We start from the raw sequence: 26,654 nt of genomic DNA, 5'->3' as shown, positions 1-26,654 counted from the left end.
AAGGCCTCTGTTCCTCACAGCTCACAGCAGCGTGAGCTTCGTGCTGGTTTGCTTCTGTTTCCCATTTCTCCCAAGCCCCCCATAGATGCCTGCACACGCAGAGGGTTATTGTACAGGGAGGGACGCTGAGCTCAGGGAAGCTATTGCTTTTACGGCAAGTGGAAGCATGCTCGCTCTTCAACCAGGGAAAGGCATTACTTCATCCCTTAGAGTTGCTCTCTGCAAACACACCCTCAGAAACGGCCTGAATAAAGGCCAGGCACGTCCTTGTGCTCTTGGCAAACCAGCAAGAACATGCAGTGACACTCAGGGCCCCTGGCCGACTGCCCCTCCCCCAAACCTCTAACCTCTTTAGTTTGTGACAAATTCCTATTTTCCTTCCTCCTTCCTTATACAATTATCTCAAGGGAAATAGGACAAAGTGTCTCATAAAGTGTTGGTGGGATGCCTGTCAGTCAAAAAGGATGAAAACTATACTAGGTGGCATTGAAGAAACATTCGTATTGATAGAAGTCAATGGCATAATCATAGTAAATAAATTTTTAAATAAATCAAGTCATATTTTGTAACATTCCCCCTACACTTTTTTCACCATTTCAGCAGACTTTGCAACAATCAGAAGGAAGGACAAACCTGTCTGTAGTTTCTTTGAAAACAAACGGTTAAAATTAATAATTGCCAGGATAATTAGTAACACTCATCACAGCAAAAGCACATCAAGGCTTCCCCAACTTGAAGCAGAGATCTGGCCAGGCTCCCTTTCTTCTTCTTTGCTAATGAGGGCAGAAAACGAGAGAGAACACCTTGCTGCTAAGGAATAGGGGCTTTGCCCATCCTGCTCAGATATGGCCTCTGTGTCTGGTCTAAACGCTGATGACAACTAATTTAAACAGTTCAAGTCCCCTTAAAGCTGTAGAAGAAATAACTCCTCAAGTTATGGAAAGAGCCAGGACTCCTTGCTACTCATCCTTGATGGTAGAATTGTGAGTTCTGGAGTTTGAAGTAGGTTTCCTTTATGCACAACATGAAGCAAGTTATAAGTAAACAGGATGTAATTTTCATTTGGGGAGAAAATTGATATGCCCTTCAGAGGCATCCTGGAGTCCATCCTTCTCACAGAAGTTTCTTCAGAGGTGATCTCTATAGATCTTTATGTTTCAGGGCATTAATTTCACTTAGAGCATTGTTTCTCCCACTTAAAAAAGTTTTATGTCAAAATACGTTTTAGTATATTTTCTAATAAGCATCATTGGCCACAACCCAACTCAGCATTTTAACATTTTCTGGTACGTATCTCTGTGGTTTAGTTTTGGATTTGATGTCAAAGGTGTATAGTCTACTCTTAATGTCACCTCAGAAAAGTATCATCAGCTTAAAAAAGCCGCTGGTTTTGCCATGCTGCAAGTGACCACCTGCAGACATGGGAATTAGAGTGCTTGGTGGTCTGTGCGTACTAAGAATATCGGAATAGAAACCCTCCTATACCCGATTCCTTAAATCCCTTGAAGAAGAACCAGCTGATCTTCATGAATGCAGCCCAATTGCCAGTACAGTGTCTACATATGTGTCTGTAAATACTGGTTGAATGAGTGAATGAATGAATTTTCTGCTTTGGGTCCTTCCTTTTTCTGTCTCATGAAAAGCAGACATGTCTGTGCTGCGTTAGAGGATGACACAGTATTTCCACAGTGTCTTTTCACTTCAGAGCTCACATGACTTTCTATTAAATTATCTCACTGCCCCTTAACACATCCCAGTGAGAGGGCAGCAAAGCCAAAGAAGTCATTTTCCTTATGGTCCAAGTGGTGGTTCTTCACACTTACAGAGCATGAGGCACACATGAACCATCACCTAGAGTGACAACTAATGTCACCTCATCATAACTTACGTCTCTGGCAGCTGTCAGGAGATACTCAGAATACACTAAAAGACACCATGAACAACATTTAGGGGCCAGAAAGAGGGAACGGCTAGTGACTTGATGGCATATATTCTCTTTGAGATGGTACGCTAGTGACCTCTAGTGGCAAAATTGATTCAAGATCAGTTTCTATTGATAATTCACCACAAAAGATTTTTCTTATATCAATCCTGTGTTTTCCATTCATGTAGTAACATTTTCTACTTGTAGAATGACCTTAGTCATGCGCAATGACTTACTTGTAGCTGTTCATATCCAAACATTATTTTCTCATTTCATAGAATCAACTTTTGAGCTGAAAGAGCTCTCGAAAGGATTTGTTGGTTTTATTTCATTATGTGTGGAAAATGAGACCCAGAGAAATAAAACGACTTGCCTGAAGTATCACTTCAGGGGTGGAACTAAAAGTCTAATAAGTCTAAGGCTCTTTTCAAACTTCAGATGACTGCAGCCCAGCTGACATCTCACTGCAACGGCATCAGGGATTCCCAAGGGAAAACTGCCCAGCTAAACCCCCTGAATCTCTGAGCCACAGGACAGTGAGCAAACAAAATGATTGTTGCCTTACAACACTAAGTTTTGGGGTATGTTATACAGCAAGAATAATCAAAACAAAGAATTTATTTAGGAAATTTCTCTGATTCTATACATAATAATGAAAAATACAAAATAATATGCACCTCTCAGGTACTAGTTAATCTTCTATTAATAGTCAAAAACATCAGCTATAATAAATCAAAGAGCTCTCAGCCCAAGTGACTACATATTCTAACTGATAGAAATATAAGTTCTCCTTCTTCCACTAAACTATACATTTTAAAGATATTTACATTTTGAAACTATGGACCCAGAAGAGGATATATGTGTTCTGCACCCTATAAAAATCAATGAGTCAGTCTCAGTCAAAAAGTATCATTGGAACTCCTAATGTGCTGCTCACTTAAGAGAATACAGAAGTCTCTCAAAGAATTTATAATCTAGTTGGTAAGACATATCGAACCCACATTAGCTAGAACAACTGTAAAGCAGGGTGGTGCTAAGTATGACAGAACTTTGCAGAGAAGAGAGAGAGTGGGGCTGGATTAGGAACACATCTGGGGGTAGGGACATGATGGAGGGACCTTCTGACTAGTAGACTTGATATTTTCCCAACTGCAATTATTATGAGAGTTGGCAGTGCTTCTCCCTTAATTTCTTTCTGTATCTCTAATACCTGGCCCATAATGAGGATGCAATATAAACATAGTGAATGAATGGCTGAATGATACGTTTGGAAGTAGTAGGAAGTAAGTTGGAAAAAATTAATAAATGAAAGAGTGAATGAATGAATCAGCTGAGGAGGACATGTAAAGCCAAGCAGGAATTTGATCCAATGGATTCCCAAGGTGGTGAGTGACATGTTTTCTAGAAAGATATATGGAGAGCTAAGTATCCAGAGTGAATCGGTAGGAAGAAACTACAGGAGGAGGAGTATATAATAACAACAGTAATAGCTAACATTACTGAGTTCTAACTATCTGTAAGGTGCTGTACTGAGCACTGGACATAAAATAATTCATTCAGTCCTTACCATAATCCTATAAGGTAGGTACTATGATTATCTTTACTTTGCACATGAGAAAACTGATATTCCTAGAGGCTAGGTTATACGACTCTATGACTGTTATAAAATTCAGTTGTGAGTGGTGGAGGCAGTGAAAAAGGAGACGAAGGGATATTACCATAAACATTTTAAAGAAAGTAGAAGCAGGATGTGTTAACAGATTAATCAACTATGGAAGATAAAAGTGAAGGAAGGGTCCAAGATGACCATGATTTTTAGTCTCGAGTTCTAGGAAAATGATAGTACCGTGTTGCAACTCTGCCACCTGGGTGGGTTACCCTATCAGACTCCAGCCCTTTTTCACCCAAGGTTCTGAGAGAAAACTAAGCCCACCTAAGGTATTCATTGCATGAAATAAAATCAATTCTCCCCTTGCATCTAGAAAGGTACTTCTTATGTGTCATCCCTGGGAGAATTGAGAAAGTAGTCACTCAGATCCTTTTCCACGTTCCAAGGTTCTTTTGAGGAATCCTGGTTGAGAAAGGCTATCATTGTTTAGCAGAAGACTTACTTTTGAAAACTGTATTATTTAGCCTATTCACCCTTGTCCTTCCCTCAAAAAACAACCTCAAACTGTATAACTTTGACTAAGGAAGTCCTGGTTCCAAAGTTCTAACTTTGAGCAAATTCCTGGCTCTGAGCTGCAGCCCATTTGATGGCCAAATCCACTGAATTTAATTCTTCTTGAACTCAGTACCTTGAACTGTTAGTTGTTTTGTTTGTTTTGCCTTGGTTTTTCTGTATGTTTTCCTTACAAAGAATTTTCTTGGAAAGATTTTCCCCTTCCATCAGTAACTTTGCCTTCTTAAAATGGTGACTCCAGGACCTAGACTTTGTAGGTTGGTGACACTATACCTCTGTGTAGAGAGCCCAGAATCTCCCAGACTCTATAGGTCTTTCCTGAAGCACTAAGTGCTTCTCTCACCACTTGGGTTTGATGTGGTTTCCCTGCCTTGTAATCCACTGAGGTTGGGAAGGGCTTACCTCATGGTGACATTTCACTGGAAGAGTCCTGTGTGTTGACCAGAACACCTGTAAACCCCTTTAGGTCAGTCACCAAGCTGATGGAAAAAGGTTTCTAAAGCCTCCTAACCATAAGTCCTTCACCTTTTATATCTTTAAATACATAAAGCTTATGGAATTTTTGGGAAGGGATTATTAGGACTGAGGTGGTGACAGAAAAAGAAAATGAATTGCTATTTCAGGTGGAACAATAAAGAACTGTGGTGGACTTTAGCTAACTACAACCCAAAGTTCATATTTTGAGCTTAGTTTTTGCATATTAGCAGTGACGATTTTACAAACTTCAAAAATCATTTGTTTAGTCAAGGGTATTAGTTGTAGAGAATTTTCCCTTGTACATCACAAGTATTTTTACTATATTTATAATATATGTAACATTTATTCCCCATTTACCAGGTGCCCCACAGTTTTACAAGAACTATTTTATTTAATTCTTACAAAATGTTTAGAAGGTAGGTACTTGGTATCCCCATGCTATGGAAGAGGAAACTAAAGCTTAGAGAGGTTAAATAACTTGCCCAGTGTTACCACAGTTTGCTGAGCCAGGACTTGATTTCAGGGACTTCAGCTGCAGAGCTTGGAAACTTAATTATTACTCACTGTTGCCTAAGGAAAAGGCATCCTCCATAAATGAATAATAAGGGAAATAACTAGCCTGTGAAGCAATATTTACATGTGAATAGTTAATAGACTTAGCAGCAATAATTGTAATGTGAAAATTATATGTGCTTAAACCTAAATTTATCTGAGCTAAAGACTTCCTCTCCATGTACTAAAATTATAAAACTAAAACTTTTCCCCAAAATCATTCAATTCAGACTAGTGAAGTATTGTTTCATCTCCTGGACCAGAGGAGCAAAAAGTACAAAGGTCAGGCCATGAGATTAGGAAGAAGGAAATAGGAAGAAGACCTTGGACAGCATAGATGTGAGGACAGCATAGATGGGAAGGAGGGAAGGTGGAAAAGAGGGAGGTAGAACAAGGCAGGGAAGGGAGAAACAAGACCAGAGATGTCAGTTGAGAGGGAGAAAAGTCAAGGTAAATACAAAGAACAGAGTGGATTTTAAAATTTGTGGAGGGAATAAGGAAGATGTGAGAAAAAAGAGAAGGCATGAGGTACAACAAATTAAAGATGCTACGATGAATCGACCTCTATTAGAATGTTGAAAATGAGACCGAATGTGATGGTGTTTTCCTTAAAACAAACGTAGGAGGAAGAGTTACAATAAGTAGTCTAGTGAAATGACAAAGACAGCTCTGCTCTGTATCTTGACCATTTTGTCAACATGGCCCATCTGGTATGTGGAAGTTAAGATCATAACCCTAACATGAATCCTGAATTTGAGGTCCATGTGGAAATACCAGTGTTTGGCTTATAAACATCCCATCTTCTGAGAGGAATTAAGGTTAACAACTTTGGGGAGCCCAGACACATGGTAATAGGAACACGTGCTGTCTACACCCACCGTCCACGTGGTGGCCATTCATTGCAGGGGAAGCACCGCTTGAGGCTCAAACCAGACACACTGAAGTGACAGCCTGAACTGAGAGCCTGGTACATAGTAGTCTCTCATTAAATATTTGTTGAGTGGATGAATGGACAAAAGAATGTGCAGCTTTTCCTTGTTGGTCATTCTTCCCTGTCTCTCTTTTGGAGACTAATTTATAAGAGAAGAAGAAATCAAGTGAGTGTAAGTGAGAATTTTAATAACTCAAGGCAGTAGGAAGAGAATCCATATACGCTTGATTAAAATACTACATATAAAAGATTTCAAGAGAGTAGGTAGCTCTTCCTCTTCTCCTTCTTTAAGGGCACGCTCAGGATTTTTAACCTACTCAATAAATTAGGAAACCATGAGTCTATTCTGATTTACATACATGCATACATAATAGTCTGATGTGAAATGGAATATTTACATAGTTTCAAAATATCTCCCACCCCCCCAAATACTTGCTTATTATTAAAAGAAAAAAGAGTAAGTCACCACCATAACCAAGGGGGCAAAGTGAACCTCACTAGTAAAGGGATAAATAGAAATTATGTACCACCTGATAGGGTGCAATGAGAAGAACACAGCATCACTTCCGATATTCTTGCCAAGTGTATCAATATTGAGGACCCTTTTATAAACTAACTGCTCTATAATCTTTAAAAGTATCAAGGTTACAAAAGTAAAGATTGAGAAATTGTTCCAGATTGAAAGAGGCTAAATCGACATGACAACTAAATGCAATGTATGATTCTAGCTGGATGCTTTTGCTGTCACGGATATTATCAAGACAACTGGTGAGACTTAAATGCACTTTGAAGATGAGGAAACAGTAATGTATGAATGTCAGTTTCCTGACTTTGTTGGTTGTATCATGATTATGAAGGAGATAGTCCTTGTTCGTAGGAAATGCGCACTAAAGTGTCCAGGGGTGATGGGGCATTGAGTTGGCAACTTACTCTCAAATAATTCAGGAAAAAAAGATCCTTCTTCACGTGCTTGCAAGTTTTTGGCACTTGAGATTGCTTCAAAATAAAAATAAAACTTAAACAAATAAGATACGACTATGCTGAAGGGTGGCATTTACAATTTAATGTCTTATCTCCCCTGCTCCCCGCCCTCTGTGCCTGGTGTGTCCTATAGCCAAATCTACCACTTTCTACATTTTATTTTTCTAATACAACTTTTTGCATGCATCGCTAAAAATGCAAAAGGCAGTAGTGATGTTTTGATAGATGTCCTTAATCCTAGCACTGGTATTTTCACATGCTTCTCAAAATCAGCACTCATGTTAGGATTAATATCTTTCTTCTATATATCAGAAAAACCTCTGTTAATCTTATCTTTAAGAAAAAAATTATTGTATAAATAGAACATGAAAATGTGATAACATAATCCCTACACATTAGTAAATACATTTTCCCAAGTTCTCGTCCCATCCTAGTCCATATACATAAATTACTTTTACATGGTTGTAATCACAGCATAGGTACAATTTTATATTCTACCTTTCTTGTCTGAGCGTACTCCAATATTGTTAGAGAGCCTCTGGGGATCTTCTTGCCCTCTGAATCTATGATTACATTTCTGAAACAGTGACCTCATAACATAACTAAGGGACCATATTTCATTGTTCAATGCCTGCAGAGTGGGCACCTTATTGCTTCCACCTTGTCAGTATAATGCAGTTATGCAATCTGGTAATTGCTGTCCTGATGCACTGTCATTTGATGAAGGCTTTGAAGTCACTCAGACCTGGGCTGCTATCCCAGCTCTGCTTCATACAAGTTCCTAAACCTTTCTGAGCCCCAGTCTTCAATCTCAAAAACAGGAATAATAATGTCTGTCACATGCTATTTGTGAGGATTAAATGAGATAATGAATGTGAAGTTCTGAGCACAGCACCTGGGACGTATTAAGTTATCAATAAATGTTATTAAAATTCATCTAAGAGATACATGACTAGTTAACAGAATGTGGGCTTACTCCAAATACTTAATTTTGTGACTCTCTTAGTTTTATTTGTGATGAATGTGGGTTATTTTTTAGATGGTATCAAATATCCAAAGAGTTCACCAGGATTTCTAAAGAAACCAACTGATTTTCCTAATTGTCTCCAGAATTGAGAACCTATAGGAAAATTAGAGTGACAGCTGACTAATCATCTTTCTCCAATGTCTGCTTTAGATTATCTGTCTCCCACACCCCAAAACAAAAAGTTGAAAAAAAAGAACCCCTTAAAAATGTAATCATTGGAACATGACAGAAATATTAAACATACAGTTTGCTTTTTAAAAATGACCAGTTAGCTGTGAATTTGCCTAATTCCTTTTACAGTCAAATGATTACATACTATGGAAAACGGATAATGTCCCAACTTACAAAATGGACCAATAAAGGAGTTACTGTTTGTGTTAGCAGGAAATATTCTACAAGTACTATTCTTTGAGAAATTCCTTGAAACATAGGCTCTCCCTGAGCAATTGTGTGTTTGATGATCACTGAGTATTTCACAGAGAGGCACTGGCTGAAAATTTTAGTGTTTAGGGGCCAACCATCATTGCCAACTGTGACTTGCTCAAATTATATATCAACTATGTTTTTGGGGGTTTTTTTTAACATCTTTATTGGAGTATAACTGCTTTACAATGGTGTGTTAGTTTCTGCTTTATGACAAAGTGAATCAGCTATACATATACATATATCCCCATATCTCCTCCCTCTTGCATCTCCCTCCCACCCTCCCTATCCCACCCCTCTAGGTGGTCACAAAGCATCCAGCTGACCTCCCTGTGTTATGCAGCTGCTTCCCACTAGCTATCTATTTTACATTTGGTAGTGTATATATGTCCATTCCACTCTCTCACTTCGTCCCAGCTTACCCTTCCCCCTCCCCATGTCCTCAAGTCCATTCTCAACTAGGTTGTATTTACAGAAATTCTGTTTTTACACTATTTTAAAGCAGAAGGGACAGGAATCCACTGTACATTGAGGAACACTGTCATAGCACAAAGAAGCTCAAGCCATTTAAAATTCTAAAATTAAAAAGGATAAGAAAGTGTTGAAAAAAAATCTTCTAAATACTTTTATAAACAAAGCTTTCTAAATAGTTATCATGACCTTAGAAAAACCCACTAACCTTTCCACCAAGAGTGCAAATGAAAGCAAAATATTCACATAGATGAAGGAATAATAGTTGTCTTTTGTCTGCTTGGAATAGGTAGTGAAGATTCTCAGGAGGGATAAGAAAGGACGAATGTATTTTCAAATGCAAGCTTTTTCCACTTTTACTAGTGTCATGCTACCAGCGAGGAGAGAACCAAGCATGTGCACAGCCAAGTAGTCTGAGCCAAAGTCATTAAGCTGACAATGAAACGTGTGTGTGGAGAAACAAGGCAGCAATGATTAAATGGGGAAGAAAGCCAGTAAGGGCTGAAAAGAGGTGACTGTTGGCTGTGTGCATCCCAGGGAGGCTGGTGGAGGGAAGACCCAGGTCGCTCTAACATAAAGTTGGCAAGGAACAAACACATGAAAAGATGCTCAACATCACTAATCATTAGAGAAATGCAAATCAAAACTACAGTGAGGTATCACCTCACACCAGTCAGAATGGCCATCATCAAAAAATCTACAAAAAATAAATGCGGGAGAGAGTGTGGAGAAAAGGGAACCCTCTTGCACCGTTGTTGGGAATGTAAATTGATACAGCCACTATGGAGAACAATATGGAGGTTCCTTAAAAAACTAAAAAGAAAACTACCATACGACCAAGCAATCCCAGTACTGGGCATATACCCTGAGAAAACCATAATTCAAAAAGAGTCATGTACCACAATGTTCACTGCAGCTCTATTTACAATAGCCAGGACATGGAAGCAACCTAAGTGTCCATCATCGGATGAATGGATAAAGAAGATGTGGCACATATATACAATGGAATATTACTCAGCCCTAAAAAGAAATGAATTGTTATTTGTAATGAGGTGGATGGACCTAGAGTCTGTCATACAGAGTGAAGTAAGTCAGAAAGAGAAAAACAAATACTGTATGCTAACACATATATATGGAATTTAAAAAAAATGGTATTGATGAACCTAGTGGCAGGGCAGGAATAAAGACGCAGACGTAGAGAACGGACTTGAGGACACAGTGGGGGAAGAGGAAGTTGGGACGAAGTGAGAGAGTAGTATTGACATATATACACTACCAAATGTAAAATAGATAGCTAGTGGGAAGATACTGCATAGCACAGGGAGATCAGCTCGGTGCTTTGTGATGACCTAGAGGGGTGGGAGGAGGCTCAAGAGTGAGGGGATATGGGGATATATGTGTACATATAGCTGATTCACTTGGTTGTGCAGCAGAAACTAACACAACGTTGTAAAGCAGTTTTACTCCAATAAAGATGTAAAAAAAAGCTGGCAAGCTATTCTCCTGGACCATTCATGGGGGCTGCCACTGAGTCCCTTCCATTTCCAATGTCAAATTCAAGGATTGAAAATGAAGGTTAAAGCCTATCCGTGAAAGCAAAACATGTCTTTCTGAAACAGCTTTTACAACAACTCTGATTCTGTGATTGGAGTACATATTGTTTCCTGTAGGGTCACTGAGAGCTTTTTTTTTTTTTTAATTTTTATTTATTTATTTATGGCTGTGTTGGGTCTTCATTTCTGTGCAAGGGCTTTCTCTAGTTGTGGCAAGCGGGGTCCACTCTTCATCGCGGTGTGCGGGCCTCTCACTGTCGCGGCCTCTCTTGTTGCGGAGCACAGGCACCAGACGCGCAGGCTCAGTAATTGTGGCTCACGGGCCCAGCCGCTCTGCGGCATGTGGGATCTTCCCAGACCAGGGCTCGAACCCGCGTCCCCTGCATTGGCAGGCAGACTCTCAACCACTGCGCCACCAGGGAAGCCCTCACTGAGAGCTTCTGAATCACTTAAAAATTATTCCTAGGGTTGAGGAGCACAGCTGAAGCTGGTTCCTCCAGTCTGCCCTGCTCTTTTAGCATCATCCTCCTTCTCTCTATGCTCCAGATTCTCTTTGAAGGCTCAGAGAGAACCTTCAAAGGGTCTCTCAGGGGAACCCCAAGAGTCTCTAAGGAAACCAGGCTCTGACCCTCAAATTCGGAACAAGTCAGGCAGGCTGGAGGCCTGTGAGGGGAAATGTGTCCAAAGTGGATCCAACCCAATTGGGGCCTTTTTGAAATGAAGGTCCCCATGATGGAAAATAGCCCTCTGGCTCCCTTCTTGACAGGAAAAAGACGTGGGGAAGGTCAGCATCTCATTAGCTCATGAGCTCAGGTAAATCAAGTTCACCCTTGATCTTTTGAATCTCCTCTGGATTTTTCTCTAGGAAAAAAAAATTAGCACAATTATGAAGGCTTTCATATAAATTTAACATAAAACATTCTTACTCCCTTTTTTGTTGTTGTTAATCTAATAAAGAAAAAACACATTGCTGATACAAGGCGATTGATGGATGGTTTTGTCTTTTAAAGGAAGAGTCAAAATATTAATACTTATGTTTTGATGAGAAAATTAGAGAACAATCTAGATTACTGAAAATATTTAGATGCTGCCCTAACATTCTGTTTCTTAAGCTTGTTTATTAAAACTAGTTTTTGCATTATGCTAGATTGTTTTATTTCAGTTAAGTGGATACCTTCTGATGGAAGATTTTTTTTCGCAGAAAGAGCACTTACAATTTCTAGCGATACATTAGTGACCCCAGAGTCATAGCACTCTCAGAAGCTACTGAGAAGCAGAGTTAATCTCCTTTTTCTTATTGAATCTCTTCTGCTAAGTCTCAAAGGCATTTTGCTGGGCCAGGGGAGGTATTCCTAATGCCACTGTCCATATTATCTTCAGCTTACAGGAAGAGATATTTCACTCGGCCAATGTCATTATGTATACTTATATGGATCCCAAATGCCAATTAAGATTTGCTGAAACTTTCTGCCATTGCTGGTGCAGTGAACACCCTTGTTCAAGTCACTAAAAACAAAAACACTTGTACCATTCTAGAGGTGATCTCTTTTGGCATCTCTAAGTATGTCTGAATGATCTTTTAAATTAATATTCATGGCCAAATTCACTGGAGGGTGTAAACTGAGGTGACGCAGGGAGCGCTTCACTGTTCCTGACCAGCACATGCGATCAACCCTCGCCTCATCCTTGTGTACTTATTGAAGGATGCCTCCACTCCAGGAGTCATCAGCACCGTATCCTCCCATGAGGTCCAGGGTAACGCGGTCAAGCCATTACCAGCAGTGCAGGGGACGCTGGAGCGTGGTGCTGGCTGCAAACACTGGCTCCATTCACCATCAGAAAAGAAAAGCCTGCTCCCTTTTCTCGGACAAGACTCCTGCTATGACTCAGTGTGTCTCCCAGCTGGGTAGCCACGAGTATGTTTCCTTCTTTAGCCCGTATTATAATGGAGGGTGAGATGAAAAGGAATACAGGCCCTTGATACCTTCTACTTGGAGTGCTAACTAATGCAGGGCGTCGTGTCTGATCTGCTGCTTGGCTGAGGGGATGGCAGATGGCCTTCTGAAAGCTTTTCAAACCCAGACTGCTTTCAGTGGGGCACGAGGGGGGTATTGTTACATTTTCCGAACGGTGGTAGGAAGAGGTACCAAATAAAAGCACACGACAATTGTGCCACTTCTCCAGGAAGCTTATTACCACCTTACAATGAGGGCTAATTGGGATGCCAAAAACAGACGCAGAAGCAGCTTTGACTATTATTCAGGAGAGATTTTAGAGAGCAGAGTCAGGAAGGAGGCTGAGGCATAAAGGAGGACAGTGGTGGGAAGAATATTGGCAGGGAAGAGGTGAGGGCCAGGATGAAGAGGAAAAAGAGGAGCTGTCTCATTTGTATCAGAAAAGAATCATGCTCTTGTTTAAAGGATTTGTTCGTATCCACCCCCCGCCCCCTTCTACCACAAGCCTCTTTATGAGGAAGACGTCAACAGTCCGGCTTACAGAGCAGCATCCACAGGGCGCTGCCGTTACCATGACAACCAACGTGGACAAATCTTGGAGCCTTTTAAGAAACTTGTGTGTGATCTCCTTGAAGTGGGCAAAGGAGGAACTAAAACGTACTGAATACTTACTGTAGGCCAGGCTGGTTCAGGAAGCTTCCTTTATTATTTCATTTAATCTTCAAAACAATTCAGAGACATACTCTTATAATCATTTCACGACCGAGGAAACGGAGGCTCAGGCATGTTACATAACTCACTAAAAGTCCAACAGACTCAAGTCCAGGCATTTCTGACTCCAAAGTTCAAGCCCTTTCTGCCACACTACTCTGAGCCAATTCTCCAAATAGCCAGGTCCTGTCCACTACCTGGCAAGTGATAGTAGGTGCTCAATAAATGTTTTCTGAAAGCAGAACTAAATGACCCAGAAGTGGAGATAGGAAAGAAACTCTTAAAACTAGAAATGATTTAGGAAAGCTGACCCTAGGAGTCTATTCTCAGCTAGGGGCCCTCATCCCAGTGTACACACAAACTCAATCAGAATTATTTGGCCAAAATGTTTTGAGTGTCTATTAGGTGCCAGACATTGGGTTAGGTGCCAGAAGTACAGACATTTTAAAACCCAGGTTCCATCTTCCAGCAGCTCACAGTCTGTTGGTGGAGGGGACCCATATACATACAAGTATAATATGCTGTGAAAAAATATAGGTAGAGGTAAGCTTGGCGTTCTCAGGAAGGAGAAAGGAAACCTTACTCAGCCTGGGAAAGTCAAGGAAGGCTTCCTGGAGGAGGTGATGCCTGGGTGGGTTCTTAAAGGATGAATAGGAATTAGCCAGGCAAGAAAGGGTGAGTTGTGTTATTCCAGACAGACAGAGCAGTACGAGCAAAGTCCAGAGGCATGAAATAGACAGCATGTGCATAGAACGTTAAGTGTTTCCTACTGAGCCCAGACTGTGTGGCAGGAAATGACACTGAAGAGATAGGTAGAGCCAGGAAGAGGGAGACTTTAAATGCCACGTTAAGTGTCTTGGACTTCAGCCAGCAGGGGATGCAAGGCATTGATCGGTCTCTGCAGGGAGAGGGAGTGATATAGGCAGTGTGGAGGAGAGATGTGAAGGGATAGAAATTGAAATAGGAAGAACAGTTGGGCAGTTGATGCTGTGGTTTATGTGGGAGATGATGAGGGCCTGATCAGGGAAGTGGTGATAGGGTTGGAGAAGGCCAGATTAATTTGAGAAACATTTTCAAGGTCAAGTCAGCAGGAATCAGTGATTTGACTGGGTTGTGAGAAATGATAATGGGACAACGACATGTGAATTTCTCGCTTAAGGAACTGGGTAGATGATGCAGCCATTCATTAAAATTATGAATCATATGTGGGAGCAGATTATGGGGTGCCCAAGGGGTAAGATGAGTTCATTTGACACCTGGGACATATCTAGGTTCTAGCAAGCAGTTGGATTATGAATCAGAAACTAAGAAGAGAGATAAAGACAAACGATAAAGATTTGAGAACAGAAGTCTGAAAATAGATTCTTCTGCAGTCATATCTGGCCTGCAGATGTGTTTTGTTTGGACTTCCATGATACTGTTTTTAAAATTAGGATTAGGTGGAAAACAGGGAAGAATCAGGAGGTTGCACCAAAAAAACCCCTGTATTTTTGGTGTCTCTTGAAAACTCTGCTTTTTTGCATTTCCATTCTTTCATGACAGCAGTCAGCTAGAATTGGGAAGTAGCTTGGCTCTCTGAGCAGGGCACATGGTCTTCGGGAGCCTCAGTCCTCACCTGGCTGGGCCCCTGGCCCAGAGGCTCAACGTTGGTTGCTATCTCATCATCACAATTGCTGTTGCCTTGCTTACAGTAGAGTTAAGAGAAAAGTAAACTTTTCTTGTTCTCTTAATCAAAGGTAGCAAAAGAAATCTAGTCCAAGAGGGCTGTGTGTTTCAAAGAAAATGATGTTGTGAAATTAATAATGTTCCCATATATTTGATTTGCAAACAAACCACGTCCTTGTTGAAAGAATTAAACTTGAAACATCACTGTGAAATAAACCATATTAAGAGTAATATCTGCTATATTTAAAAGATACATGATGACTTTCCATTTGTTTGTATCTTCTTTAATTTCTTTCATCATTGTTTTGTAATTTTCAGGGTACAAGTCTTTACTATTGTTAAATTGTCCATACCACCCAAAGCAATCTACACACTCAGCGCAGTTCCTATCAAAATCCCAATGGCATTTTTTTACAGAAATAGAAAAAACAATTCTAAAAGTAATACGAAACCACAAAAGCCCCCAAATAACCAAAAAAACTTGAGAGAAAAAAAGAACAAAGGTAGAGGCATCACACTTCCTGATTTCAGAGTAATAAAAATATATTACAGAGGTGGACCTTCAAGATGGCAGAGGAGTAAGATATGGAGATCACCTTCCTCCCCACATATACATCAGAAATACATCTACATGTGGAACAACTCCTACAGAACACCTACTGAACGCTGGCAGAAGAACTCAGACTTCCCAAAAGGCAAGAAACGCCCCACGTACCTGGGTAGGGCAAAAGAAAGAAGAAAAAACAGAGACAAAAGAATAGGGATGGGACCTGCACCAGTTGGAGGGAGCTGTGAAGGAGGAAAGGTTTCCACACACTAGGAAGCCCCTTCGCGGGTGGAGACTGCGGGTGGCAGAGGGGGGAAGCTTCGGAGCCACGGAGGAGAGTGCAGCCACAGGGGTGCGGAGGGCAAAGCGGAGAGATTCCCGCACAGAGGATCGGTGCTGACCAGCACTCACCAGCCCGAGAGGCTTGTCTGCTCACCCGCCAGGGTGGGCGGGGGCTGGGAGCTGAGGCTCGGACTTCGGAGGTTGGATCCCAGGGAGACGACTGGGGTTGGCGGTGTGAACACAGCCTGAAGGGGCTAGTGCACCACAGCTAGTGGGAGGGAGTCCAGAAAAAAGTCTGGACTTGCCTAAGAGGCAAGAGTCCATTGTTTTGGAGTGTGCGAGGAGAGGGGATTCAGAGCACCACCTAAACGAGCTCCAGAGATGGGCACGAGCCACGGCTATCAGTGAGGACACCAGAGACGGGCATGAGATGCTAAGGCTGCTGCTGCCACCACCAAGAATCCTGTGTGCATGCACAGGTCACTGTCCACACCTCCCCTCCCGGGAGCCTGTGCAGCCCGCCACTGCCAGGGTCCCGTGATCCAGGGACAACTTCTCCAGGAGAACACACGGCACGCCTCAGGCTGCTGCAATGTAACGCCGGCCTCTGCCACCACAGGCTCGCCGCACATTCATATTATAACTACTGTACCCCTCCCTGCCCCCGGCATGAGTGAGCCAGAGCCCCCTAATCAGCCGCTGCTTTAAACCCATACTGTTTGGGTAGGAACAGAAGCGTGAGGGCGACGTACACGCAGAGGTGGGGCCAACTCCAAAGCTGAACCCCAGGAGCTGTGGGAACAAAGAAGAGAAAGGGAAATCTCTCCCAGCAGCCTCAGGAGCATTGGATTAAATCCCAACAATCAACTTGAGGTACCCTGCATCTGTGGAATACCTGAATAGACAACGAATCAACCCAAAATTGAGGCAGTGGATTTTGGGAGCAACTGTAGACTTGGGGTTTGCTGTCTGCGACTGACTTGTTTCTGACTTTTATGTTTATCTTAGTATAGTTTTTACTGCTTGTTATCATTGGTGGATTTGTTTATTGGTTTGGTTGCTCTCTTCTTTTTTTTTATTACTTTTTTATTTTAATAATTTTTAAATTTTAATTATTTTATTTTATTTCATTTATTTATTTATTTATTAAAATTTTTTCTTTCTTTCTTTCTTTCCTCCCTTTTCTTCTAAGCTGTGTGGCTGACAGGGTTTGGTGCTCTGGCCTGGTGTCAGGCCTGAGCCTCTGAGGTGGGAGGGCCGAGTTCAGGACATTGGACCACCAGAGACCTCCCAGCCCCACGTAATATCAATCGGCAAACCTCTCCCAGAGATCTCGGTCTAAACGCTAAGACCCATCTCCACCCAATGGCCAGCAAGCTCCAGTGCTAGACGCCCCATGCCAAACAACTAGCAAGACAGGAACACAACCCCACCCATTAGCAGAGAGGCTGCCTAAAATCATACTAAGTTCAAAGACACCCCAAAACACACCGCCAGATGTGGACCTGCCCACCAGAAAGACAAGATCCAGTCTCATCCACCAGAACACAGGCACCAGTGCCCTCCACCAGGAAGCCTACACAACCTACTGAACCAACCTTACCCACTGGAGACACACACCAAAAACAGTGGGAACTACAAACCTGCAGCCTGTGGAAAGGAGACCCCAAACACAGCAAGTTAAGCAAAATGAGAAGACAGAGAAATACACAGAGATGAAGGAGCAAGGTAAAAACCAACCAATGCTATGAGACTAGATATCAATTACCAGAAAAAATCTGTAAAAAATACAAACACATGGAGGATAAACAATACACTACTAAATAACCAAGAGATCACTGAAGAAATCAAAGAGGAAATCAACAATTACCTAGAAACAAATGACAATGAAAACACAACGACCCAAAGCCTATGGGATGCAGACAAAGCAGTTCAAAGAGGGAAGTTTCTAGCAATACAATCCTACCTTAAGAAACAAGAAACATCTCAAATAAACAACCTAACCTTACACCTAAAGCAATTAGAGAAAGAAGAACAAAAAAAAACCCCCAAAGTTAGCAGAAGGAAAGAAATCATAAAGATCAGATCAGAAATAAATGAAGGAAATGATAGCAAAGATCAATAAAACTAAAAGCTGGTTCTTTGAGAAGATAAACAAAATTGATAAACCATTAGCCAGACTCATCAAGTAAAAAGGGAGAAGACTCAAATCAATAGAATTAGAAATGAAAAAGGAGAAGTAAGAACTGACACTGCAGAAATACAAAGGATCATGAGAGATTACTGCAAGCTACTATATGCCAATAAAATGGACAACCTGGAAGAAATGGACAAATTCTTAGAAAAGCACAACTTTCAGAGACTGAACCAGGAAGAAATAGAAAATATGAACAGACCAACCACAAGCCCTGAAATTGAAACTGTGATTAAAAATCTTCCAACAAACAAAAGCCCAGGACCAGATGGCTTCACAGGTGAATTCTATCAAACATTTAGAAAAGAGCAAACACCTATCCTTCTCAAACTCCTCCAAAATATAGCAGAGGGAGGAACACTCCCAAACTCATTCTATGAGGCCACCATCACCCTGATACCAAAACCAGACAAAGATGTCACATAAAAAGAACACTACAGGCCAATAGCACTGATGAACATAGATGCAAAAATGCTCAACAAAATATTAGCAAACAGAATCCAACAGCACATTAAAAGGATCATACACCATGATCAAGTGGGGTTTATCCCAGGAATGCAAGGATTCTTCAATATATGCAAATCAATCAATGTGATACACCATATTAACGAATTGAAGGAGAAAAACCATATGATCATCTCAATAGATGCAGAAAAACCTTTCAACAAAATTCAACACCCATTTATGATAAAAACCCTCCAGAAAGTAGGCATAGAGGGAACTTACCTCAACATAATAAAGGCCATAAATGACAGACCCACAGCCAACATTGTTCTCAATGGTGAAAAACTGAAACCGTTTCCTCTAAGATCAGGAGCAAGACAAGGTTGCCCACTCTCACCACTATTATTCAACGTAGTTTTGGAAGTTTTAGCCACAACAATCAGAGAAGAAAAAGAAATAAAAGGAATCTGAATCAGAAAAGAAGAAGTAAAACTGTCACTGTTTGCAGATGACATGATACTCTACATAGAGAATCCTAAAGAGGCTACAAGAAAACTACTAGATTTAATCAATGAATTTGCTAAAGTAGCAGCATACAAAATTAATGCACAGAAATCTCTTGCATTCCTATACACTAATGATGAAAAATCTGAAAGAGAAATTAAGGAAACACTCCCATTTACCATTGCAACCAAAAAGAATAAAATACCTAGGAATAAACCTACCTAAGGAGACAAAAGACCTGTATGCAGAAAACTGTAAGACACTGATGAAAGAAATTAAAGACGACACAAATGGACAGATATACCATGTTCTTGGATTGGAAGAATCAACACTGTGAAAATGACTATACTACCCAAAGCAATCTACAGATCCAATGCAATCCCTATCAAACAACCAATGACATTTTTCATAGAACTAGAAAAAAAAATTTCACCATTTGTATGGAAACACAGATGAACCTGAATAACCAAAGCAATCTTGAGAACGAAAAACGGAGCTGGAGGAATCAGGCTCCCTGACTTCAGACTATACTACAAAGCTACAGTAATCAAGACAGTATGGTACTGGCACAAAAACAGAAATATAGATCAATGGAACAGGAGAGAAAGCCCAGAGATAAACCCATGCACATATGGTCTCCTTATCTTTGATAAGGGAGGCAAAAATATACAGTGGAGAAAAGACAGCCTCTTCAATAAATGGTGCTGGGAAAACTGGACAGCTACATGTAAAAGAATGAAATTAGAACACTCCCTGACACCATACACAAAAATAAACTCAAAATGGATTAAAGACCTAAATGTAAGGCCAGACACTATCAAACTCTTAGAGGAAAGCATAGGCAGAACACTCTATGACATAAATCACAGCAAGATCCTTTTTGACCCACCTCCTAGAGAAATGGAACTAAAAACAAAAATAAACAAATGGGACCTAATGAAACTTAAAAGCTTTTGCACAGCAAAGGAAACCATAAACAAGATGAAAAGACAACCCTCAGAATGGGAGGAAATATTTGTAAACGAAGCAACTGACAAAGGATTAATATCCAAAATATACAAGCAACTCATGTAGCTCAATATCAAAAAAACGAACAACCCAATCCAAAAATGGGCAGAAGTCCTAAATAGACATTTCTCCAAAGAAGATATACAGATTGCCAACAAACACATGAAAGGATGCTCAACATCACTAATCATTAGAGAAATGCCAATCAAAACTACAATGAGGTATCACCTCACACCGGTCAGAATGGCCATCATCAAAAAATCTACAAACAGGGCTTCCCTGGTGGCGCAGTGGTTGAGAATCTGCCTGCCAATGCAGGGGACACGGGTTCGAGCCCTGGTCTGGGAAGATCCCACATGCCGCGGAGCAACTAGGCCCGTGAGCCACAATTGCTGAGCCTGTGCATCTGGAGCCTGTGCTCCATAACAAGGGAGGCCACGATAGTGAGAGGCCCGCGCACCGCGATGAAGAGTGGCCCCCGCTCTCCGCAACTAGAGAAAGCCCTCGCACAGAAGCGAAGACCCAACACAGCCATAAATAAATAAATAAATAATTAATTTAAAAAAAAATCTACAAACAATAAATGCTGGAGTGGGTGTAGAGAAAATGGAACCCTCTTGCACTGCTGGTGGGAATGTAAATTGATACAGCCACTATGGAGAACAGTATGGAGGTTTCTTAAAAAACTAAAAAGAGAACTACCATATGACCCAGCAATCCCAGTACTGGGCATATACCCTGAGAAAACCATAATTCAAAAAGAGTCATGTACCACAATGTTCATTGCAGCTCTGTTTACAATAGCCAGGACATGGAAGCAACCTAAGTGTCCATAGACAGATGAATGGATAAAGATGTGGCACAAATATACAATGGAATATTGCTCAGCTGTAAAAAGAAATGAAATTGAGTTATTTGTAGTGAGGTGGATGGACCTAGAGTCTGTCATACAGAGTGAAGTAAGTCAGAAAGAGAACAACGAATACCTTATGCTAACACATATATATGGAATCTAAAAAAAAAAAAATGGTTCTGAAGAACCTAGGGGCAGGACAGGAATAAAGACACAGACATAGAGAATGGACTTGAGGACATGGGGAGAGGGAAGTGTAAGCTGGGACAAAGTGAGAGAGTGGCATTGACATATATACACTACCAAATGTAAAGTAGATAGCTAGTGGGAAGCAGCCGCATAGCACAGGGAGATCAGCTCAGTGCTTTGTGACAACCTAGAGGGTTGGGATAAGGAGGGGGTGGGAGGGAGACACAAGAGGAAGGGGATATGGGGATATATGTGTACATATAGCTGATTCACTTCATTATGCAACAGAAACTAACACAACATTTTAAAGCAATTATACTCCAATAAAGATGTTAAAGAAATAGGTGATAATATTTTAAAATATATATATATGTATATTACAAAGTCATAGTAATTAAAACAGTATGGTAATGACATAAAGACATACAGACCACTGGAATAGCATATGGAGTCCAGAAATAAATCCATATATATGTCAATTGATCTTCAGCAAGGGTGCCAAGAACACACAATGGAGAAAGGATAGTCTTTTTAATAAATGGTGTTGGGAAAACTGAATATCTGCATGCAAAAGAGTGAATTTGGACCTTTATCTAACACCATTCACAAAAACCCAAAATGGATTAAAGCCTTAAATGTAAGACCAAAGCTATAAAACTTCTAGAAGAAAATATAGAGGAAAATCTTTGTGACATTGGTCTTGGCAATAATTTCATAGATATGACACCAAAAGCACAGGTAACAAATGCAAAAATAGGCAAGGAATACTACATTAACAAAAACACTTCTGCACAGTAAAGGAAACAATAGAATAGAAAGGAAACGTACAGAATGGGAAAAAATATTTGCAAATGATATATCTGATAAGGGGTTAATTTACAATTAAATATATAATGAACTCCTCAATAACAAAAAACATTAATAACCCAATTAAAAATGGGCAAAAGACTTCAATAGACATTTCATCAAAGAAGACGTACAAATGGCCAACAGGTAAGTGAAAAGATGCTCAATGTGACTGGTCATCAGGGAAATGCAAATCAAAATCACAATGAGATACCACCTAACACCTGTTATGATGGCAATCAAAGAAAGAAACCCAAAGGACAACAAGTGTTGGTGGGGATGTGGAGAAAATGGAACCCTTTTACACTATAGAAGGGAATGTAAAATGGTGCAGCCACTATGGAAAACGCTCTTGAGGTTCCTCAAAAATTTATAAATGGAGCTACCATATGATCAATAATCCCACTTCTGGATATTTATCCCAAAGAATTGAAATCAGGATCCTGAGGGGATATTAGCACTCTCATATTCACTGCGGCACTATTCACAATAGCTAAGATGTGGAATCAAACGTCCATCAATGGATGAATGGCTAAACAAAAATGTGATATATACATACAATAGAATATTATTCAGCCTTAAAAAAGAAAGAAGTCCTGCAATATGCCACAACATGGAAGAACCCTGTGAACATTATACTAAGTAAAACAAGTCAGTCACAGAAGGACAAACACTGTATGAGTCCACTTATATGAGGTATCTAAAATAGTCAGACTCAGAAATTCCCTGGCAGTCCAGTGGTTAGGACTCCGTGCTTCCACTGCAGGGGGCGTAGGTTCAATCCCTGATCGGGGAACTAAGAGCCTGCATGCTGTGTGGCCAAAAAAAATTAAATTAAATTAAATTAAAATTAAATTAAATTAAAAAGTAGTCAGACTCATGGAAGCAAAGAATAGAATGATGACTGCAGGGGCTGGGGTGAGGGGGAAAGGGGCAGTTGCTTATCAACGGGTTTAAAATTTCAGGAATGTAAGATCATTAAGTTCTAGAGATTTGATGTACAGCATTGTGCCTATGGTTAATGATAGTCTATTATACACTTAAAAATCTGTTGAGGAGGTAGATCTCATGTTAAGTGTTTTTACCACATGAAAATAAAATTTTTAAAAACAAAAAGAAAAGATACATGATGGACAAACCTAATAAACTGAAATGAGCATAGAAATTTCAATAGTTTGTTTTGGAAACTGAATGAAATAAACAGTGATATACCATTGTCTCTTTCCCACAAGTACACTGCTTGGCCCTAAATGTGTTTGAATTTACAAGCTGTTTTAGAGTCACTGGTATATAGCATGGAACCAGAGAGAGAAGGAAAGCAGGCCAAGGGCAGAATCTTGGGGAAAGACTTGTGGGAAAGGGTTCCCAAAGGAGCCTGAGAAGGATGAGGAGAGGTTAAAGGAGAACCTGAGAAGTGTGGTAGCATCAAAGCAAGGGGATCAGAAACACAGGAAGGAAGGACAGATCAATACTATCAAATGTCTTTGTCCTGCGCTGTGTGTCTGTCACCCAGAAGGGAGGCCAGTGCAACAACCGTACAGCTTAGACCAGAGAGTCCCAGACTACCTTGGTTCACAGTGCCCTTCATTTTAAGTAATTTTTTTACAGTTCTCCAAGGCCAAGAGAAATACCAAACAGTTCCACAAATTAAGTATTCAGGTCCAAACATCTTAATAAGTATTTGTGGCCTTAAAACTTAGTAATCATTTGAAAAAAAAAATACTACACCTAAGCTGAAAGAAATTTCAATTTCTTTAAAACTTCATTCTTAAGTTTTCCTTCTTAACAGCAGGAAACTCAGCATGAAAATAGATGTTATTGAAAGAAATGTAGTTCAAACTAATGTGAAATTGTGAACAAGCTGCATTTGTTTCATAATAATTTGTCTACCTATTTTTATTTATCAAAGACCAAGAACCTCTTATTAACAAGAGCGAACCAGTACTGCCACATCAAATTGATACACTTATCTCCAAAAGCCAAAGAAAATGGGGTTTCAGTTCTTTCATGCTACAAGTACATGAGCAATTTCCATTTGCCATCTTGGAAAGCTGAAGCAGCACGAATCAGAGCTAGTGCCTCAGCCCACTGCTGGTTACCACGCTGGACCATCGCTGAAGGCCCCTGGTGCCCCAGGATTCTGTGACTCGTCTGACCAGGGATGAGGAGGTCTTGAGGGCGAGCAAGGAGCCTTCAAAGCCCTCCCTCGGCTGCGACAGCTCACCACCAACCCGGGGATCCTGCTTACCCCGTCCCAGTTTATCACTTTATTCCGCGCCTACGCCTACTGCCGGCCTCAGACTCGGTTAGCTAACAACCTCGACGGTGTCCCTCTCCAAACCATTGCCAACCTTGGATTAGACACCTGAATTCAAATCCCCGCCCTCCTCTGCTTTTGTGGGCCCTGGAAGCGCGAGGGTGGCAGAAGATGAGACGCGGAGGGCAGAGTTGAGGCTGTGCTCAGGACTGGATGAAAGACATCTGTTTCACAAAGGCTCCTTCTCAGCCTCAGCGACCATCAGCTTTCAGGCCCAGCCCACGTCACAAGGCAGAAAGAATCCTGGGCGGGGGCGTCTTCGGAGCAAGCCAGCGCCCCGTATGAACCGCACCCGCCCACGGCATATAGGACGCCCCACGCGCACGCTCAGAGCTCACCGTGCCTTCCACAAGCAGAGGAGGTTTCCCCGGGTCTTTGTTTCCTTTGCTGCTGTCTGCAGCTCTGTCGTTTTTCTAAAACGCCCTGATGGGAGCATGTGAAGGCCAGCGGTACCCCACTTCTTCAACAGCCCGGGGACCTTGTACTTTTCCTCGCGTCGTAAAGGCTGAAAATGCTCCTCTTTGATTTTCAAATCCCCCAGCATGTTTACGCGGTGCCAGGAGGCCAAGCTTAACTCTGGCTGGCTGGCAGTTCGGCTAATTGGCCACACGTTAGAAAGAGGCTTTTTGAATCTGAGCATTTAGGGAGAAAGTGGAGAAGCGTGGCTGTATGAAAGCAATTGATGTTAAATATTCATGCTCTGCTCTGTTAATCAGAATCAGTAACCCCCATTGCTTAGCTGCAGTCTTGCTGGCTTCTATGACTGTGCTAAGGGAACTTGGATACAAAACAATGCCACCAACCCCCCCCACACCCACCCACCCACCACACACACACACACACACACACACACACACAAGACGTAGTTGCTTATAGGTTTGAAGTGTTTCCAGTTAACATTGTGCCACTCAGCAGTGTCTGTTTTCTTCTGGATGTTGAATGAGCCATAGTTATCCCTTCCTTCAGCGTTTTAGAACCACTGCTCCCCTCTTTTTCCTTCTCTCCTGTGGAACTCAGCAAACTTCGTCCTTGCTTAAAAACCGGACATTTTCTGCAATAATTTTTAAAGCGAATTGCAGCGTATTCTAGTTCATTTTTCAGAAATGGTAAAATTATTTCACAAAATAGAGAAGTAGTGGACTATAATTGAACAAATTAGGGTAATATCCTAGGTTGTTTTAGGTCTTCTCTCATCACTGACTTCATATTGGCAAACTGGTGCTAAGTAATATAAATGGGGCATCTGTACTTTATATATATAACATATACTTTACATATGTTGAGGTCATGTTTCCTGAGCTCCTAGGAAATAAACGTTTTATATTTTTATTTGTTGATTGAGTTTTTAAAGTATGTATAATTCAACCACAGGAACTTTTAAAATAATCACAATTTTAAAGGAAAAAGAAAAATAGCTCTTAAACATTTTTTTTTGGTTTTATTTTTGTAGCTATATTTTTTCAAGTTTTCTACAATGACTATGTTTTACCATTATCATAAAAACAATAAAAACTATAGTTTTAAAAAACTGCCGAGCAGTTGCTGAATTTTATGTTTCAGAATTCATCAGGTTCTTCCTTACCTGTGTCATCTGCAAGAGAAATGTTGGTGAAAGTACGATCCTCCTCTTCCTCTTGGCTGGACCCGTCCATCTTGTTCACTTTTCAGGCCTGTTAGTGAGAAAAATGGGGGCAGGGGAAACGGCAGTTCTCTCATGTGATCGCCCTTGTTAAATAATTAATAAATGAACACCCACGTAGGTGCTATCTGATCCTTGCACAAGCCACCCTCTTCCTGCTTTCCACCTGAGGAGTTCTTACTGTGTGTTGTGGACCTAACCAGAAATGATTAGAGACCCAAGTTAAAGAGTTACAAACCTTTACCTGAAGCTGTTGAGTTGGCACTCCTGCTGTACTCTGGCTAGATGTCAAACCTTGCCTTCAATCCAATGTCAGTTTCCTTAGACTGAATTGTCCAAGAACATTGCCCCAAAAGCCCTGGAATGAGGTTGGGAGGACAAATTGAGTTTTATGTGATTAACATATCTTTTGGACACCTACAATAAAATTCTAAGGGATTTGGGTCAGTGACCTAGCAGCATGACTTGGTCACAGAGCCTCAATTTCCTATCCTGTATCACAATGTCTTCTGTAAGGATTAAACATGAATAAAATACACTTGTTCAGTGTCAACTACAATAATGACTCCAAACAATCAGGCATATGTGAGGGAATAAGATTCTCTATGTATTAAGCTCATCAATGCCCTCTCATATTACTGTATGTTACTCCGTGAAAGCTCATTAAAATGACAGGATCTCCCTTCTCTATTTCTGGAGGAGCCAAAGAGGAGAGATGTTGGCCTTGCCAACCCTTAGGCCAAAGGCCCTTTGCTAGAGGAGGAAATTTTCTTGTACAGCTGTTTTTCTTTGTCCCCTAGTCCCCCTCAATATACATAAACAAACCCAACACTTTTAAAAAATTTTACATCATCACTCTTTGGGGGAAAAAATCAGCCAAATTTGATGAAGAATTTTAAGCAGGTATTAAAATTGAGTTACTACATGCTATATTTTGCCCTAAGTGCTTTGATACATAGGATTTTTTTTATTCATCTGA

The 26,654-nt window shown here is 40.8% G+C and overlaps 1 protein-coding gene across 3 annotated transcripts in view; it reads right to left on the bottom strand.

Annotated features, from left to right (window-relative positions):
• Positions 1–25,725, bottom strand: part of SCOC (short coiled-coil protein) — a 43,608-nt gene extending 17,883 nt beyond the window's left edge. For all 3 annotated transcript variants that reach the window (XM_057546384.1, XM_057546385.1, XM_057546386.1), the window contains exon 1: positions 25,619–25,725. In XM_057546384.1, coding sequence (XP_057402367.1) covers positions 25,619–25,688 — 70 coding nt within the window. In that variant the 5' untranslated portion in view covers positions 25,689–25,725. The remainder of the gene's footprint in view (positions 1–25,618) is intronic.
• Positions 25,726–26,654: the final 929 nt, after the last annotated feature.

Source organism: Balaenoptera acutorostrata, chromosome 5, assembly GCF_949987535.1.
Source record: "Balaenoptera acutorostrata chromosome 5, mBalAcu1.1, whole genome shotgun sequence".
In the NCBI taxonomy this organism is placed as follows: Eukaryota; Metazoa; Chordata; class Mammalia; order Artiodactyla; family Balaenopteridae; genus Balaenoptera; species Balaenoptera acutorostrata.
Note: the sequence above shows the minus strand (reverse complement) of the source record. Positions and strands in the feature narration are given on the sequence as shown.